Source organism: Epinephelus fuscoguttatus, linkage group LG14, assembly GCF_011397635.1.
Source record: "Epinephelus fuscoguttatus linkage group LG14, E.fuscoguttatus.final_Chr_v1".
Classification (NCBI taxonomy): Eukaryota; Metazoa; Chordata; class Actinopteri; order Perciformes; family Serranidae; genus Epinephelus; species Epinephelus fuscoguttatus.
In genome coordinates, this window is record NC_064765.1 from 25,319,035 (window position 1) to 25,339,178 (window position 20,144).

At 40.5% G+C, this 20,144-nt stretch overlaps 2 protein-coding genes across 4 annotated transcripts; both read right to left on the reverse strand.

Annotated features, from left to right (window-relative positions):
* Nucleotides 1-895: 895 nt before the first annotated feature.
* ccdc28b (coiled-coil domain containing 28B) lies at nucleotides 896-6,773 on the reverse strand. Of its 3 annotated transcripts, none has more exons than XM_049597094.1 (6): nucleotides 6,546-6,773; nucleotides 4,948-5,380; nucleotides 3,889-4,058; nucleotides 3,486-3,640; nucleotides 2,334-2,356; nucleotides 896-2,214 (listed from the first exon to the last, which is right to left on the reverse strand). In XM_049597094.1, exons 2-6 carry the CDS (start codon nucleotides 5,181-5,183, stop codon nucleotides 2,160-2,162), a joined length of 639 nt encoding a protein of 212 aa, XP_049453051.1. In that variant the 5' UTR covers nucleotides 5,184-5,380; nucleotides 6,546-6,773; the 3' UTR covers nucleotides 896-2,159. The 3 variants fall into 3 exon arrangements, with proteins under 3 accessions (XP_049453051.1, XP_049453050.1, XP_049453049.1); XM_049597093.1 differs by having other exon boundaries at nucleotides 899-2,214; nucleotides 3,889-4,061; nucleotides 6,562-6,773; XM_049597092.1 differs by having other exon boundaries at nucleotides 899-2,214; nucleotides 3,889-4,061.
* A 2,196-nt stretch (nucleotides 6,774-8,969) lies between these two features.
* Nucleotides 8,970-15,163, reverse strand: tmem39b (transmembrane protein 39B). Its single transcript, XM_049597006.1, has 9 exons — nucleotides 14,977-15,163; nucleotides 14,103-14,305; nucleotides 13,600-13,819; nucleotides 13,324-13,407; nucleotides 12,446-12,600; nucleotides 11,357-11,690; nucleotides 9,673-9,860; nucleotides 9,457-9,577; nucleotides 8,970-9,349 (listed from the first exon to the last, which is right to left on the reverse strand). The coding sequence occupies exons 2-9, from the start codon at nucleotides 14,231-14,233 to the stop codon at nucleotides 9,116-9,118; spliced, it is 1,467 nt and encodes a 488-aa protein (XP_049452963.1). The 5' UTR covers nucleotides 14,234-14,305; nucleotides 14,977-15,163; the 3' UTR covers nucleotides 8,970-9,115.
* Nucleotides 15,164-20,144: the final 4,981 nt, after the last annotated feature.

Here is a 20,144-nt window from a genome sequence, read left to right on the forward strand (position 1 = left end):
ACATTCTATGCCTTTAAAGTACCAAATTTATCTTTATTAAAGGGACCGTTCACCCTAAAATACAAACATACATATTCTTCCACTTACCTGTAGTGCTATTTATTAATCTAGATTGTTTAAGTGTGAGTTGCCGAGTGTTGGAGATATCAGCTGTAGAGATGTCTGCCTTCTCTTGAATATAATGGAACTAGATGGCACTCGGCTTGTGGTGCATGTGAAAAACTCAACAGCAATATCTCTTCACAGAAGTCATGACCTGGTTTCTCAAGATAATCCACAGACCTTTTGTGAGCAGTTTCATGTAGGAACTAGTTTCATTCTGCCAAACTACACCCGCCAATCGAATCACTGCTTAGAGGGAATCGTGCATCTACTGCTAGCTCACCTAGCACCACTGAGCTAGCTAACGTTACAGCTCAGCCAAGGATGACACCATTAATATTTACATCTTGCACTGTCACAGGCTCGAGCCTCTCATCCATGAGAAGATGCATAGTTCCTTCTGGGTGGTGATACGATTGGCGGGTGTAGTTCAGTAGACAGAAAATAGTTCCTACATGAGACTGCTCACAACAAGGTCTGTGGATTATTTGGGGTCACTGGGCCATGATTTGTGGAAAGAAACATTGCTGTTGAGTTTGCAGACAAGTCTACAGCCGATATCTCCAAAACTTGCTAACTCATTAACTGATAAACTGATTTTAGGGTGAACCATCCCTTTAATGGGTAGTTACTGAATACACAAGACTGTTCACAAGTTTGTTGTTTTGACTGTGCTTAATTCTTATGTAAAGCCAATAGTAAATTTTCCTTATGTGTAAAACAACAGAAAATCACTGACTGTAAAGGACCTTTGACAAGTAGAAATATAGTGTGTGTCTGTAGAGGCTATGCAGGCCAAGGCCTTAGAAAAGAGGTGGGTTTGGAAAGCAGTAAAAAAAAAAGAAGAGACAGACTCATATTACATGTTTAATAACCAAAATGCACAAATGCTTCGATGTTTCAGACTGATCACTAATATCACTTTAATTGGCTTGTCAGGAATTAAATAGTATGGCCAAGGTACATCACTGCCAAGGTTGAAATGAAATAAAATGCAAATCATACTGTCATCCCCGAAACTTTTAACTATAAAAGTAGCTGCCATTTTTTAAATTGTACTGTTCAAAGATTTATGCCAGCCACATCACTCTGCTATCTGCTATCCAACACAGTATCATGAGAGACAAGTGAGTGTCCTTTGACCCACGTGTTACAGTAGGTGATTTTACAGCATTTCAACAGCAGGGTGGACGAGCTCATGCTCTGAGGGATGCTGCTACTGAGCCTGAAGTCAACCCTGATAAAGCACTGATGAACTCAAGTTTTGTTAACCGATCAGTGTCAACAAAAACAGTAGGTGTGCTGCACGTTGGTAACACATATAAACCATTATACAAGTTCATTCGCCATAGATTTAGTGTCTTCTCACACAGTCCCTTTAAACAGTTATATCAAAGGTCACCCAGCTTTTAGTAAATCCAGCCTGCTTTTTAAGTATTAAACTTTCAAAGCAAAGCTATAAAAATGGCGGAGCATATTCAGGATAATAGTAAAAGTGAAAAGTCCCTTTAAAGTTCTGAGCTAACCACAGTGGTGTTGTCGACAAGGGCCAAATATGTTTGCTACTTAAGTATGGCTCAAATTTCTTCCCTTTGCGAATGATGCAAAAGACAAAAGGCATACTATGAAATAAATACAACTTCTTCAACTGTCATGAAATGTGCTTTTTGTGACAGAAACTGGAACACAAATAGATAACCAAAGAGTACACCTGCATTGTTCGAAAATGATGATACTGATTCCTTGACCATGTCGAAAACTTAAACACAACATATTTTATCAAACACAACTGTTAAGTAAACCCTCTGATCATTTCTTGTGCCATGAATGAGGGCTTTATGGTTTTGGTTGAGTGTTCATTTAATGCTCTGCTGCTTTGAGTCACTATATTGTTCCCTCGGCTTCACCGACCAAATGGAAAAATAGCTCCTCCTCCTCCTCCTGTGGATCTTTCCATTCTGTTACTAAGGCAGCTGGATCAATTCCATGGCAACCTGGACTGGGTAGATGTTGGGAGAAGATGAGTGTGTGGTCGCTGTGCTCCGCGCCTCACTTTGTCAGGGACCAGGTGTCTTGGGCAGGTCCTGGTTCTCAGCCAAGTGGAGCTTTTGTCTGAACGCGGACATGTTAAGGATTCACGCAGATGAATTTTGAGTTGTAAACATTATTTGTCTGAGCCTGGAGTGTTGGGTGATCCCTATAAATAATGTCATTTAATTAGGAAAGGATACATTGATGTGCTGAGCTCCTCCAGCTGCGGGAACAAACGGGTGAGAGGTTTATCGAGAATAGGAACAGCCAAAAATAGAACACGATGTGGTGGCACAAAAGGACTAATCACTAACTGTGGTCATGTTACACAACGGCCTGTGTGTCAGGTCAATATTTGAATTAAACTGTTATCATGTGACTGCATTGTTTACAAAAGCAACTAGTCAACTTCCCTTCTTATCCACACAAGGGAAAGTCACTTCACAGCCCATCTGCTCTCCAAGTATTCCTGGCAGCAGTATCTGCCTGTTCTCACCTCCCTCACACACTGCAGCTTCCCCTCAGTGAGCATACCAGCCCCAGGCGAGGGTAACTAGGAGCCATGCAACACACTAACAATAGAAACTCTTTCAAGGCATTCTTGGACTACACATCGCTGTTTGTGCTGGATAATGTTTAACATTTAAACATAGTAGAATCAGAGTGTACAACAGCTCTAACACTGTCATATGACTAATCTCAGAGATGCTTCACAGCTGAGTGTGAATGGAAGAGAAACTCGATTTGTTGCTTTCAAGTTACTGAAAGTCATGGGCTTGACGTACGTGGAATTAATGCCTGACTCTTCTGACCCGTGAGGCTCTCAAAAATGCACACACACTGCATTATTTAACTACTACCCTGCTGAAATATTCCATGACCCTTTGTGGGCAGTTCATGACTGTACTGAAGTGCTCCTATGACCTAATAATTTAATTCTCTCCTGGTTTTTTATTACACTGTTTTTAAGCTGTGACTATATCATTTGGTTTTGGCCTTGCTTGAGAATAAAAACAACGTGTGGGGAAATAATTTCAGTATTATGTGTACCTTACTGCTCAGCCTCAGGCTCGATCGTTTCTAAAAACACATCAGTGAAACCTGCCTCGCCCTGCTAGCCCAACTAAACTGGAGCAGACATTTCTGTGTTGAGTTTAGGTGCCATTTCAGTGGCTTGTCCTCAATGACAAATATTATTCTTTAAAATTCAGCGGGCAGTTTTGGCAATTTAAAAGGTACTGGATATTCAAAGATGCATCCAAGTTCATAATCTGGGGAAAACTGAGATTACATGTCCCTTGTTTATCAAAAGAAACAACACAGGTGAGGATGCTGCTGCGCTTTTTGCTTACGTTACACAGCAGGTGTTCCAGGTTGTGGTCGGAGGCACACTTCCTCTGGTCCTCTGAAAGCTCCTCCACGTGGCTGTCGAGGCTGAAGTGCAGTCGGGCCAGCTTCTCCTGCATTTCACGCACATGCTCCAGTTGCTCAAAGGAGCAAACCTTACCTAGGAAACAGATGAGTGAAATAAGACAGGTGTAACTTCTCAAAGACACAAAGTGTCATATCTTGTGGCTGTGGGAGGATTACAGCAAAGTCATAAGTATTTCCATGGCACCTGATGTGTAAAAATAGCACCACAGCTATTTGATTTCAGCTTGATTCGTTTAACAAAGCCACTTTTCAACTGGCTTTATTTCCAGCCTGTAACAGAATATTCCCTCGGTGGCCTCTCTCTAATCAAGGTTATCTTACCGAAAGCCTGTAGTTTGCCTGAGTGAAAGTCATTGAGGAGGTTGAGGAGGCCTCCTTCCATCTCTCTCACGTCTGAGACATCTGTGAGAAAGGAGTGCTGCAGGGGGGAAGACTGGACTACTTTACTGGGTCCGGCAGGCTGGGGGGCCCTGGGCTTCTCCTTGTGGGGCCTGCTGGAAAGCAAACAGAAACATCACACTCATGTGTAATGAGTTATTATAACTCAGTGACAACATTATTTAAAAAACAGCCACGCCCTCAGTCATCTCATCACATGCATACAGTACTTAAGCTAAATTTTAAGGTAAAATGCAACTTGCCATAGCGATTTGGTAACCGTTTAAGTGAGACTTAATAGCATTCAGAGGAAAAAATAACACAATCCTCCTTTAAAAAATGAAAACTTGAATTCATAAGCAATAAAAACAACCCATACTCAGTTCAAAACACTTTGGGTTTTTGCTGCTGTACTATACTTGGTCTGGTATGACCTGTGGCTTATAGAGACTAAAGCTAAAAAACCTAAATAACACTATATAACAGATGTTACCAGTGAGTTTGCCCATTTTCTGACTCTTTTACAAAGGCTTAGCTTTGTTGCTACATGTTGAACATTATTCACCATTATCCAATTTCCAAAATTTTATTTATTTATCTATTTATTTAACATGGACAGTGCACAGACACTTAGCTGCACCAGAGTAAGCTATAAGCTATTTTTCATCTGTCGTCCCTGGTCAGGAAACAGAGAGTAATTTCTCTGCTCATATACTATATACACCAGTTATACAATTAGTTGACTTCTCCCTGTATATTTAAATGTCAGTGGAAAATGATGAGTATAGTGTATTTAATTCTGACGCACTTTCAAAATAATAGACTTATTCTACTATACTCAGGTGTAGCTGTGGTGGAGATGCTGCACACTGTATATGATCTGACTTATCTAATAATGCCTGTTACCTGTTTGAAAAAGGATGATAGGACAAAAAAATGTACAGAGTATTTGCAGCAGTTTGTGTTTGCTGGAGGAATGTCCTGTTACATTAAGACACAAACCTGGCGGTCTTTGGTGGAGCTACGACGGCTGTAAACACCTCTTTGGGCTGCCCTGGCGCTCCTATCGACCTCTTGAATTTGCCTCTGTTCTTGGGGGAGGGGGGCTGCGGCAGGCCGAGAGAGAAGGTGGCACTTTTGCTGGCAGGCAGGACGGAGAGTTTGCGGGGGTTGATGGGGGGAGGAGGAGGCTGCGGGAGAGACACCTTTGGGCTCCGCTTCTTGCGTTTGTCCTCCATGATTATTTATCTTTAAAGAGAAGGTCTCCGGGGTTGAGATGATGAGGGGGGCACGGCCTGGCTGGTGTACAGGATGTCCTGTGCAGCAACAAAGGTAGGAAGTTCAAAACCAGCAGCCTTCCCCCTCCCTGAGAGAAGGATGGAGAAGGATATTCTGACTGTGCCAAAATTAGTGCTGCAGCTCAGGATTCTCCACTCTGCAAAAAAAAAAAAAAAAAGCATTTAGTGGTGCTTTCATTAGTTTAACAGCATCCACAAGTTATCACATCAATATATCTGTCACAGACAAATCTAAATCATCAGAAGGGATGCTACTACATCTCAATAAAAAGTGATAGACAAAGTGTACCACTGATCGACCTGAGATGAAAGTTTTGCAGGCAATCTTTTTCCTATTTCATAATGCTTCCCAGGTGTAAACAGGGAGTGAAACAGTGGCCGAGAACGATATTTTTAGAGCAGCCTCAAAGTGGAAAGACCTTAGAGAATATGTGTGAGCTGAAGGACGCCCCCGATTAATATTTTAAGGGACATTTTTCCAATCACACAAGCCAAGACAAATGATCCAAGAAATCCATAGTGCTTCACTGCAGTGGATTGTGTTCTCATGTTTTACTACTTGAAATGCTGCAATGCACAGACAGGTAACATGAGTCCACAGGAGCGTAGTGTATGTTATTAAAATGGACCTAATGTACAGAGCTTTCAGACAAATGGCTGAAAGAGAAAATCAACACACTGCATTGTTATTGAGGCTTCCCCATGGTAGGATAGTGGAGTTTAAAGGGGTTACCCTTATCTATTTACACTCAGTGGGTGACCAGAAAACAGCACATTTTACACTGTGAAGTAAGCCAATAAAATACAACAGACCTGCAATGAATTATGATATTTTTCTGTGAATTAAAGGCAGTATTACAGGACTTGTATTGGATAACATTAGTTATATATGTGGCATTTTCAGTAATATAACAACCTCTGAACTATTGCAGCAGTACAGTGGTTGTTTATTGGTGCATATACAGATAAAGTGAGGGCATTTATGTCACTGTGGTGTCTGTTATGTGGCTATTTAACACTACACCCCATTAAAATGGGAAATCACAGTTATAGTGTGTTATCTCCCTAACACTGCGTCAGCCTCCGTTCAAAGTAGAATCCAAAGATGGCCCCTACAGTAATACACAAAGGCAACTTTATACGCTGAAACCCTTCTTCACTTGGATTATATCAACACTAAAGAAAAGCTGTTAGAAGAACAAAATGGAGACAGCTGTTTGTGACACCATACTGATAAATTCAGAGTGAGAGCAGACGTGTAAACAGATTTATCGTCCCCGAGTGACACAAATAACGACTTACCGAATCAATTACGCACCAGAGAGCAACCTGGCTGAGCACGGCGTCGCATTTCTCCTCCCGCCATTTAAAAACGTCAAAGTACACTTCATTTACAGCAGTCTTCATACAGCATAGTGCTGGTAAATCGACTCCGCAGCACCGCTGAAAATTACTGATGAAATGTAAAGAGCCGCGCGCGGCATCGATGCGCTCGGCTCGTGCGGAGCTGTCGTCTTTATCCGTCTTAAAGGGCCAGTACACCCCTTTGTGTGTGTGTGTGTGTGTGTGTGTGTGTGTGTGTGTGTCAGGGGAGGAGCAGCCCTGCAGGTCGGTGTCACTGTTTACTGTCGTACAGGTGCAGCCAACAGCATGCTGAGCAAAGCTTGACACTAATCAGCTGATGGTGCGAATATCTTACTTATATTATAGCCTGGAGGTTTTGCCATTGCAGGTACTCGGCACTTTAAAATACTATAAACAGGCCACATGGTGACGCCAGTGTTCATGTTTCTTTATGATCCTCATCACTTTCACTGACATCTTGAAATATGATAATTACTCAGCTATCTCGATTAATGGTTTTACTCAGGGGCGTATCTAGGATTTGAGGACAGTGGGGACATACTCCGGACCTCTGTAGGGGGGGATCCTTCCCAGGGAATCTTTTTATGAACAAGCTCTATTTTAATGCTTTTTTATGCATCTTTTTAGGCATCTTATTTACCCTGTTTTTTTATTTTAGTTTCCAGATTAATTATGAATTGTGACATTGACATTATCAGTTGTTAGCAATTAGCATTGAATAGAAACAGAATACTTTGCAAAAAATTTTTAGATACCTGACTATTTACATCTTATGCTACTTCATACCAAGCACCTCTGCATCTTGGAGGGAAATATTGTACTTTCACTCCACTACCTACAGTATATTAGTTTGCAATAGTTACTTGAAAGACTTAATAAACAAATAAAACAACTGTATAATTATAGATTTACCCACCCAGCAGTCTATAAAGCATTTAAAATGAGCTCCATCTTTACCCGCTGCAACATTAAAGTGATTATTAGTGTGCTCGCTATTTTGTACGTGATCACACAAAATGCGCTGCTTAAATGACAGAGGACCCAAAACTCATGTTTTTGATCAGTGATATATTATCTTCAAGGGCTTGAAAAATGGAGAGTATCTCATAATGTCAAATAAATGTAGTGGAGTACAAAAGTACATTATTTCCCTTTGTGTCTAAAGGTTTTAGAAATTTACATTTATTGCTTTTATAAAACTTTTTATGATAATTTTCAACCAAATATGACAAATCATCTTCGTCTTATTCAAGCATTGCAGGTAAGTATATAGGTAAATATATGGTCATCTACAACAGTAGGTTTTATGTAGGAATATTGTTATTAGAGTGAGTAAGTTAATCTACATGTAAAGTAAAAGTAAAAGTAAAAAGACAGTATTAGGTTCAGTGGAAGATTTAAAGATTTGTAACATTAGAAACATGGATTTTTATCCAGAAGAGCTTGACTCATTTTGACTAATGGAGATTAAAAAATGGATTCATTAAATTAGGATTAAATGTTTGTGGCAATTAACACCTCATTTAAATTTAAGACTATTTAACAACTTTATGGCCTAATATTCACAAGGTTGAATTTAAGACTTCTTAAGGATCTACAGAAACCCTGGAAATGTAGTGTAGTAGTATAAAGTAGCACAAAACGGAGGGTACGAGTACCTCAAAATTGTGCAACACTTGAGTAAATGTAGTAGTTGTACTTTGTTACTTTTCACCACTGTATAGTCTGAAATCAAGAATTTAAACAAAGGGCGTTACAACACCATGTATCCTTACACTGTCAGCTCAGATAAGAAAAAAAAAACTTTAATGGGAGAGTAAGGAAATGGAAGAGGAGTGACAGAAGGATCTGTCCCAGGCAAGTACTCCAGCTTTATGAAAAGTGCAGTGCTATAAATGTAGAGGAACGCTATGATCATTTCAACCCAACTGCATTAAAAACCTTTAAACCAATTAATTTGGAAACCATCCATGTGAATTCATGCAGTGAATTAATATCTTTGAAACTGCCAGAGTGTGATATTAAGTTTTTTAAATTAAAAAAATGTGACTCATTTAAGTTTCGTATTTAAATTTCAACATTTAGTATTCAGCAGGGAGTAATTAGGATTCAGTGCTAAAAATCTTTGCTTACATCAAAATAATAAATTAGCTGGGAAATCACATTTAATGTTTTGAGTCAGTAACTGTGCAACATTAAAAGTGACCGTGTCCTTAGCAATGAAGAGTAAACTAATGTACCCTGTCTACTCAAATTCACACCTACGTCCTGAGAAATTCTGAGTTCCTTTTTTGAAGCACAGAGGCCTCTTGTGGTCACAACATAAACATGTTTTAGAAGCAAATAAAACCAAAGCAAATCTTTAAAGTAATACAAAAATATTTCTTTTTATTATGGCAGATCAGAACAAAAACGTGACACAAAATGCAGTTTGTAGAAAAAATACAGAGCTCTTAGGCATGTTTGTGTTGTTCCAAAGTGAAGCGACCCGATAATAAAACCCAAGTCTAACTGACTTTCTGGTCTGACGAGCTGTTTGAGTAAGAATATGCCTTTCCGAGGACTATTCTGTCTCTGAGAAGCTTGAAGAAAGCATAGTAGTTGCTGAAGAGAATCAGAGCCAGTGATATCGTCTGATGCCACTTTTCTGAGCATATCAACGAGTAGAGCTGGTAAAATATCATGGCACCTTCCAGGATGATGAGTATGTTCAATATTCGTAAAGGCTTGTTGAAGAAGAACTGGGGGGAGGGAAAGAGACAGGATGCAGTCAGTCATCAGTACGTGCAAGTAGCATCAGTAGTATCTGGTGGTGTTCTACGCGACTTGGTTATTTAAGAACACTCACATAGAAGCGATAATGGGACACATCTGATGGAACTGCCACATTGTAGTGACCCATGGCCTTGTACACGTTCTTATTATGTTTAACCAGGACTCCCTGTGGCCACATATATTCTTCTGTCCATCTGTGCAAAGGGAGAAAGCAAAGAAAAATTAGGATCTGAAACAACTTAGCCCAAATGGATCTAAAGCCCAGTAACAGACCATGAGCAGTACATACATGTGCTGAAGAACATTGGAGCAGAGCGAGGGGTCTACTTTCTGCCAGCAGCCCAGGTGAGCTGCAGCTTTATGGAGCAGGTCACAATATCGAGGTGGCAGCAAGTGCCTCATGAGGATGACTGACGTACTGACTGACACCAGGATGAACAGCTCACAGGACCAACGCTTGTCCACATACTGCGTACTCTGAGGGAAGATAGAGGCGAAAAAATTAGAAGCATTATTGGAGCACATTAAATGATATAGCTGTGTTTTAAAAGTTACAATAAAAGGAGCACTATGTGATATTCAAAGCACATTCGGGTCACAGCTCGGTAAAGTGGTGCAGGAATGAGCCCTAAAACCCGGAAATGAGTTAGCATTTTAGCACTCCCACTTCCCTTGTCTATGGGTAATTTGAATGGGTTTTTGATTAGATGACTGAAATAAGGTCTGTGGTTAACACGAGCAAAAGAGACTTTTGCGTTTCGTTCTGCAACATAAAATACAACAGCCCGCTTTTGAATTTTTAAGCTTTTGTCTTAAGAAAGGCGGTTGCTACGTGCCTACGTACATGAGGCTACGGAACATCGTCTTGCCGAATATGGCTTTACGGGCTTACTTTGGTGGTAACCTTAAGTCATTCAACCATTGAGTAGTTCGTTTACAGCATAATGTTAGCTTTTTACTTTTGGCGATTGCATTTACACTTCAATAATCATGAAAGTGGGGTTCATCTGTGAAGATTATCTTGCTGAACAAAATGTGTATCATAAACATTTATTTACCACAGAGCTAAATTTTTTTTTGCAACAATCCAAAATTCAATGGGGAAATCCCATAGGCTTTCTAACAAGGAGACGCTAACTTCCACATTGGCCTACAAAAAACGTCATCCCTGTAGCACTCTTTCACTCTATACTGCAAAACTGTACACTATCACATATCACTTATCTGCGGTATAAAAAAAAATGCAACTGAACGCAGATTCTTATCTGCATGTGCACATTTCCTTTCCATCTTTACTGTCAGACTTTTCACTTGTATTTGCATTTAAAAAAGTTTCAAGTTTCATTTATATTAAAGCATTTGTTCAACCAAACCCAACCTTTTTTTTTAGTCTGTTAAAGGTCATTTCAACTGATGATAGATATATGGTGATACTGTGACACCAAGATATTTTCAGTGACGATTATCGTACCAGAAAAATCTCATATTATCGCAACCCTATCTTCCAGACACAAGCACACAGCTGCAGCATGCAACGTGGCTTTGTTTTGCTAATCCTTTGTTTAAAGAGTGGTTGGGCAGCAGGCAAACCCAGTGATGCTACTGAGCCATTGAAATCATATACAGTGACAAAGACAGGCTACCTTTGATGTTAATGCACATTTAATATAGTTTTCATATGTATGAGGTAGTGGATTCGTAACTTTAATGTCTAAAATTTAGTGATATGATTTCAATGTGTGTATCAATACTTTTTGAACATTTTCCCCACATTTGAATAATACTGATAATCGTGACAATTTCGGTCACTATAATCATGATATCATCAATCATGAAAATATTTATACCATGATTTAGAGGCTGCCTCTGCTCAGGATGACATTACTTCACACATCTTTACACAGCAAACAGCTGTCTGCTGCTACAATAATGCTGTAAATATCATATAAAGCTCCTTTAAGACAGTTTCTTACCTTGACAAACCAGACGGGTACAAAGGCCACATAATAAGCACTGAGCATCGAGCTGACCAGCACCTCCTTCATCCTCCAGTTGAAGTCCATCTTCAGGTACTCTACCTCCTTACGGATGAGATCTGGGGAGAGGCAGCAGGCGTGCGTTGGCATGGCCTGGACGCTGTACAGCTGGCTGGTGTGCTGCTTCCATGTCTCCTTCAGCACAGTCAAGTAGTCCCTGCCCCGGCCCACGCTGCCCACCTCCTTGGAGCCGATGCTGGCGATGGGGGAGAGTGGGCCAGCTCGCCGGAAGTCACAGCTCAGCCGGAAGAAAGGGATATACATACCGAATCTGTGGGAAACAATAGCTATGATTAACTTGAAGAACACCTAAAACCCTGCATCAAGACTGCCAGGGAGTCTCCAATATGGCTCCTACAGTCTTTGTGTCAGCAGTTAAAAATCTGAATAATAACGAATCATGAAAATGTTTTCCTTACTTGGATTAATGTTAAACTTGTCCTTCCTCTGAACATCACTGCCTGTCAACTGCTTATGATATACCGGGCCACTCATGCAGCACGTTTGCAAACGCAGACACCACATTGTGGCAGCTGTGGCTCAGGAGGTAGAATGGATCGGCTTCTACAGTCCGCATGCCCTTGAGCAAGATACTAAACCCCAAATTAAGTAGTGTAAAAGCACTTAAAGTGGTCGAAAACCTAGAGAGGCACGATACAACTGCAAGCCCATTAATCATATCCAAATGTCCTGCACTATCAGACCTACCAGGAAATGAGAGGTACATCTATTTCAACCTGCTTTGAGTTATTAATATTTAATGAATGTTTTCAATGGAAGCTCTTCACTAGACTTCACTTCAAGAGAAAATAAACACAAGATCACGATCTCAGTTCAGACTACTTTTAAGTGAGCACAAACTTTCTACGACCTTTATATACAGTGTGTCCATTGAGAACTATATGTAATATTTGTCCACTTGATAAAGCTATAGCACAGACTATAACAACACTGTTAACAATAGAATCAGGGATGGCGACTGTGACTGCCCCTCACCTATTACATGTCCTCCCTGTGCATACTTACGGGTAGCAGAGGAAGAGGAGGCTGAGGACTGAATATGTTCTGAACAGGTAAATGAGGGAGCGGCACAGGCTCCAGCCTGTCAGCGTCAGCACAGCAAACCGAGCCATCACGAGAAAGATCGAATGAGGGAAGGATAGTTTCCCACTCTGTGATGCCTGGAGGAGAGAGGAAGACAAAATATTCGGATTCAGACAACTTCATTAATCCCACCAGGGGCAACTTGTTTGAACAGCTTGCCTGGCACACACACTGTAACACAGAGTAACATGTAGACGCATAAAGATGAGTAATAAATTAAAATACGCCAAGGAGCCCAGCGGAATCAAGGAACCAACAAACAGAAAAAAGTTAATAGTTTGATCATCAGTCAAAGAAATAAAAGCAATTAAAAAACATTTACAGAGAATTTAAAAGATGACTCACAGAGGGAATGAGATTATAAACAACAGTTAGTCTTAGAAGCTGGTAAAACATAACGACGCCCTAATGGCTAATGAGAAAAATTGCAAAAACTGGTCAAGTCCCTTTGTGTCACTCCTGTGAAGCAAGATTTTACCAATGCTATTTAGACTGTTTCTGTCTTTCAGACAGACTGTGAAACCAGCAGTTAAATGAAAAGCAAAGGAGGCTCTCAATAAGAGACTGAGAAGTCACATGCATTAAAGTGCAGGAGAAATGGAGAGAGTATGGCGTGTTTCCTTGAGAATGTTTGAGAGCAGGAGTGTATCTGAGGCTTGTACACCCAGTGCAGGACCGATTCTATGAAGTCCAGTGTCTGCAATAGTTAAGTCTTTACTTTGTCTTTACTTTTACTGTGCTATTTTATATTTGAGTATGGATACACAGTTAAATGACAGGTAGAAAAGTAGAATTCTTACCTCTTTAACAATTGCTGCGATTAACCTCCTTGCCAGTATGATGATTGTAAACACCAGCATGTTATAATCAATAAGGTGAAAGTTCTGTAAATAATAAAATGGACTCAGTATCATTGCTCCCACTTGCATCATTTTGTATACATAAGTAAGCACAGCCCTGAAGTACCAGTTAAGGTTACCAGTAAGATATGGAAAATTCGAGATACATTAATCTATGGCATTCATTATCCTTATTAAACACGATCATCAGTCAATAGCTGACCACCGGATGCTCACCAGTGATGTGTGTGAGGGAGGGTGTGATGGAGGGTACCACCACACGGTCTTGTAGATGTTGACATAATGGACAAAGAGGGCGATGAGGTGGCAGAAGAAAAGATGGAGCTCGAACAGCACGTTACGATCCACGGATAACTCGGGGATCTTACAGTGCTTTAGAGGAACCACCGTCTGCGCAGCCAGTGGGGGGCTGGACATGCATGTGCCCGAACCATTCCTGCAAACAAAACAAACAAAGCCACCTCACCATCTACATCATCACTTTCCTGCCTCCAAATATTCTTAAGGATGTGTCAAAGTTTCTCCCATCAAGTCTGTTTTTATAGATCACAACTTTTGCAGAGGAAGTGTCGTACGCCTCTTTCATGCTTAATTTTTTGCATACACAATGTTTATAAATGAGACCCCAGATAAAAGGAAGTCCTTTCACACTCCCAGGCTGCAATGTTCATTTCTCAGCTCTAATAGTGTGTGTTGAGCAGCAGTGTATCAGCGCTCACCTCGTACGAGATCGCACCCCTGTGACCGGGGAGCTGGTCGAGTGGTTCCCATTGCTGACCGAGCCTGGTTCACTGCTTAGTGGAGGTCTGCAGTACGTGGTACGGTTCGCTCCTCTCCTTCCACCAGCCATCGCAGACACACCCACGGCTCACTTCTCCCAGCTATGCAACTGGTTTTATGATTTCTCACCTTGTGGTTGCACCTGTTTAATAGAAGAGGGCAGACACAGAGCACATCAAATATCCAATATTATCTAATAATATATAATGACTGATGAGTGTAAATGATTAAAATAGTCTGTGGTATGTATCACAAAGGATATAATTGAATGGCAAAGCATCAGTCACTTAGTAATGAAGCTATAATTTGGTCAGTGATTGGATTAGTCATGCAGCTGATAATGGAAGGAGTGGTGCACAGTCATAACAAACAACATGAATTAGCAATTAGCAAGTTTGAGGTTTTACGACCAAACACAGCACGTGCAGAGCCACATGAATCTGCAAAACCCTCCCTCATAAATATGCATCAAAAACAACCAGCACTAAACAAGTTGGCACTAGCTGCATAGCATCTTTTGATATAGTGCAAGTTTTGCGGAAGCTGACACTGCGAGTTAGCTAAATAGCATCTTAATCTGATCTGTTCCCGGGTTAAAATGTCTCACGAGAGCCAGTTTCGGGTCGAGATATGAGCCAGGAGGCGACAACAACGTGGACCTGTACAATGAGCGACGGACCCCGATGTGTCCGCCAACACCATGCTTGATTTAATACAAAGATTGAGGCCTTGCTATGCTAACAGTATCTCTGGCTAGCTAGCTAGCTTCCTGCCAACCTACCAAACAGGCTAGACAAGAAAATAAAAGCTTACCAGTGGCAGTCTGTGTCGTCTGCGTTAAACGCTGCTCTGTTGCATTAATAACGAGTTAAACGCAATAAATTTTCAGCATATTTACTAAAATACTGGTGTGTTTTCCGTGGAAATCAGCGGAGACAGTCATTGTTGATGTGGGACTAGCCGCTGGTAGATGGGGGCGCGGATATGTTAGCGACCTGTGGGAGGAGAGATATTTAAAGGGACATTCCGCCGATATTCACACAGCAGTAACAAGAAGGAGAGAGCAGGGTGTTTTAATAATATTAATAATTTATGAAAATGTCCATGTCTGTAGTTATTTTTGGTATGACAGACACTCCTGAGAGGCAGCTGTGTCACAGCAACCAGCTCATTTAGTGCCCCACCCCCTAAAGTAAATTGCATTTTAGACGCTGGTGCATATCCTGGTTTAAGCTCATGGTAAGGACATTTTTCAGTGTTTTACAATATTGTGTTTGGTGTCATTTTAAAGGGGGCCTTCATGGCTTTCATTCAAGCCCAATTGTAATCTTACTGACAAATATGGAGGTAACTGTCGCCCTTTAAACAGTCAATGACACACATTTTTTCCAATTTTCGCACATATTATACCTTTGCTTTAAGCCCTTCAAAATATCATCTACAGACGTGGACATTTTCATAAATTATTACTAAGTTTTGCCACCTTGAGTGGTACTGAAATCTGGTCTGGCCCATGGACTATGTAGAAGCTGCCCCTTGTTGAAGGAGACATTATTTATGAATCTCCATTCATCTCTGTTTATTAATTTTTCTGTCTGAAGTTACTGTAGGTATTGGTTATCAACTGTAACTGACAGACCGTCTATTTTTTCTGATTATTTTGTATTTTGAGGGAGGGGCAGGTCAAATAAGATTGCTCTTTTTTTGGTCATGGAATATGCATTGAAGTTGTTTTGATTGTGAATTTAATTGTTGTACATGGACATGAGTGGGGAAAAAAACACAAAACAATATTTACTGAACAAAACTTTAAATGCAACAATTTTGTTTTTGCTCCCATTTTTCACAGGTTTAAGTCGAAGATCTCAGACTTTTTCTCTTTTTTTTTTTGATATATTTCTCTCAAATTTTGGTCACAAATTTGTAAAGATCTATGTTAGTGTGCCCCTTTTCCAAGATAATACACACACCCAACAGGTGTAGCATTTCAAAATGGTGATTTAAGGCTATGCTGTGTAGGAGCTCAATAATCAGGGCGCCCAGTGCAGTATATGACATATTGTGATCCAGCTCAGGATGTGATGTCATTGAAAGTTGTGTTACTGACAACAAACGGGCCTTGAAATTAATTATTCAAAGTCAGAAAAGAGTTTTCTACTTATTTTCTGGGAGTGAACTCACATAACAATAAAACAATGTAACAATAAAAGCTCATCAGTTACAGTGGACCTATGAAGAATGTGGACTTGACTAAAATACAGTCAGTACTCTATAAATTGGCTGTTATTGCCATAGTGTGCTGATTTAATTCACCATTTATATTTTTGGTTTCTCTAAAGTTGTATGCACTAACTCATGAACTCATTATTAGCATGTTTTAGCTTACTGTAATATGTAAGCATGTGAGGAGGTTCTACCGAGCAATCAGATAACTGTGTGTATTTAGAATACAATTATACTGGACACACTATATATGTATATGGTCCACAATATAAAATTATATTAAAATCTCCTCCATCTGTTGACATAGGTGAGTGGTTAAGGCTATGGTGATTGGATAGTTTGTGGTGACCACTAGGTTGGTTAGGTTTACAACCTAGCACTTGCCCTCAGTCACAAAAACAGCTGTTCGTAGTCTTGTAAATATGTAATAAATCCTTAATGAATCCATCATGGTGCAATTTATGTCTTTAAAGTTACATTATGATTTATTTTCATTCTCCAAGAATTATATTTCTATCAATACAATTCAGTTTTTCATTGAAAGATGATAACAGTGAACCTTGTTGTGTCTGGAACCATTTTTTTCTGACCACAGCTTCCTGAGAGTGTTTATTTCATATGGGACAGTAGATTATTTATTTTGACTAACTAAATCATCCTTTTCAACCATCTCTGAACTTCTTGTTTTGTCACTATTTGTCGTCAGAAATGACAGTGTGTTTTCGTGTAGGAAGTTAATTTTTGTTTTTGGTTTGTTTCATTAAAAAATAATAATGAAACATTTTAAACATTTGTATGATTCTACTTGACTGATGAGCTTTTGTTGATGGATTATTAGGAGCTGAAAAGCTCAAGAATTTTTTTTTTTGCAACATGTCTAACTGTTGTAACTTTCTAACAATATAAGACACTGACAGACACAGTGGCATTTTTAAGCAAATTCAACACAAGCCAATTTAATAACATAGCAACAGATCACAAAAATTATCTAACACTAATGAAAAATGGGCTCGATCAACTCCTGATGTATCTGGAGTACATGAAGTCCAACGGGGCCTGAAGAAGACCACATAAAAGACCTTACACAGCGTAGGAAATACCTGTAAGAAGAAGAAGAAGAATATGTAAACAGACTGTAAACAGATAGATGGCTTTAGTTTATCAAGCCAGGCTACTATTACACAGCATTGTTACATGTTATCTGAATGGTTGTATTTACAAGTGGATCTCTGGTCCCTGCTGTTCCACTGAGGTCTTCACATGGCAAAAGGATTGGAGTCTGAGGTGCAGGTTGCTGCAGGAGGGTGGGGATGGAGCTACAGTTGTTGCAAGAATCTGCAGGTGGAGGCATCAGTGAAGGACTCTGGTTTAGTCTGTTGGAGATAGTTTGACAACAGCCATCTGCCAGAATCTGCAGGTGGAGGCAGAGGTGCAGGTTGCTGGCAGAGGCTGTAGTAGGTGGAGGTTTGGCCGCAGCAGTCTACCAGAATCTGCAGGTGGAGGCGGTGACTGCAGGTTGCTGGCACAGGCTGTAGGTGGAGGTTTGACCAGTTTAAATCTCATCATGGTTGTGACAGGCTTTTAGTGTAAGGTGGAGTACAACAGTTTAGAGGTGGTAGATGGATGTTTGGCCGCAGCTCTCTGCCAGAATCTGCAGGTGGTGGCAGAGGTGCTGGTTGCTGGCAGAGGCTGTAGGTGGAGGTTTGGCCACTTTAAACTTGAGTGTAGCTGTAACAGTCTTTTGGTTTAGGGTGGAGTAGGACAGTTTAGAGGCGGTTTGGCCACAGCAGTCTGCCAGAAACTGCAGGTGGAGGTGCAGGTTGTTGGCAGAGGCTGTGGATGGCAGAACTTGAATCTGACCGTGGCTGTTAGAGGCTATGAAAGTAAGGTGGAGCAGGAAACTTCAGAGGCTGCTGGTGGAGATGTTTGTCCAACGTCTGTAGGTGGAGCATGTGGCAGCAATTGGCTGGTAAAACCTGTAGGCAGAGGGTGGAGACAGTAAATGGCTGTGTGACAGAGGTGAGAGGAGTTTGTCATCTTGCAGCACACAGCTGCAACACTTAACCTCGAACTACTGAACTTAACCTTAAACTACAAATCTTAACTTAAACTACAAACTATTTACATAACTGAGCTGACACGAGTAATATTCAGTGCTTAGCTCGTTTCTGTGGCGGTCTCTGGGGCTTTGGTTTGCCTGAAGTGTTCATGTCATACTGGGGAGGATGGTCTAATGCCTTTCAAACACTCAAATCCATGGGATTTATCAGAATGAAAACAAGCAGACAAGACAACAAAAATCCCACTGTGAGAGGCAGCAGGACCAGCAGTCCCCACAACAGAGGCCTCCCTCCTCTGCTGCTGGCACAGGAGCTCTTAAGCACCTCCTCCATGTCAGGTGTGCTGCACCTCGTTAGGTGATGCAGCACACCTAGGCAGATCTACAAGAGAGGGAAAAAGGGACAGCAGCACAGAACATATACACAACTGTAACACCAAGCCCTCATAGGAGCTTAGACCTACTTGATTACCCGAGGGAGCGTGGTGCTTCATCTGATACCTTCTTCTCTGTTATTCTACCTTGCTCCTGAGGTGTTACTATTGTGAAGAGTTTACTCATGTAAACCTGTAAACTAGCTGGCAGCCCTTTTCACATCTTTTTTTTTCTCTCTTTGTATTCTTTCTTCATGTTGTTGTGTTGCTTCTTTTTTATGTTCTGATATTCTGTTTCTGTTGTTGTAAAATTGAAAATTATAAATGAAATTTAAAAAAAAAAAAAAAAAAGAATCTGAAGGCCCACTGCAAAGTCTGGCAGTGTGTTAAAATGTGGATATGGTAAATATGGACGGTGCGCTTCGATGCGCACAATGATGTCACATTTTGAAACACATTTGAAACTCCATATTACAATAACCTGGACAGGACAGAAAATACATTTATTGGAACAAGGGAAATGGAATTTATATATATTTTAGTTAGCTATTATTAAAATATCCCGACTGCTGTGGTGGAGCTGGACTCATCCTGAGGATGACTGCTGTGTGCCAATGTTTTTATGAAATCTCCCTGGAATCTGTGTGTAAAAGCAAAACTGTCTGATATGCAGAGAGCTCTTAAAGTCACCCAACCTTAAAAAAAGGTCATCAAAAGTTATAACAAATTCATAAAAAAAAGCATAGTTCAGTGTGTTGTGCCTAAAAATGACATAAAAAAAGTCACAGTGTGCACTTTTCCTGTGTGTCCCTCAATCATATTCTGGCTCCTTCAAATGGCACTCAGACATCTAAACTCTGAAAACTCCTGATCCAAGATTTGTCTTTCAAATTGCTGTAAAATGGTCAATTTAGCTGTAAAGTTTCTTAAAAAAAATCACCCAGGGGGTTAGTGGTGATTTACAATGGTCCCCCCAATGTTAAATAGGTGATTACGGCCCTGCATCACAGCGCAGCTGATCAGAGTTTCATTCGCAACTAACGGCAATTATATGTTGACGCTGAAAGTTGCGTTTCACACATCCATGTCAGAAACACGGTAAAACTGTGCATCGTTCGTCTGATGGCCGTCCTTCAAGATTCCTCTCTGGGTCAAACATATTGTTACGGACCTGGTGGTTCCATGGTTGCTATGTGGTCTCTAAGTGCATCTTTTCATACGTTTAGTCATTTAAATCAGAACAGACTTTATGTCGGAGAGACAAGCAGCACAAAACTTTCACTCGACGTTTTTTCTGGAAAACACACCACAAACTGAGTCCTTTT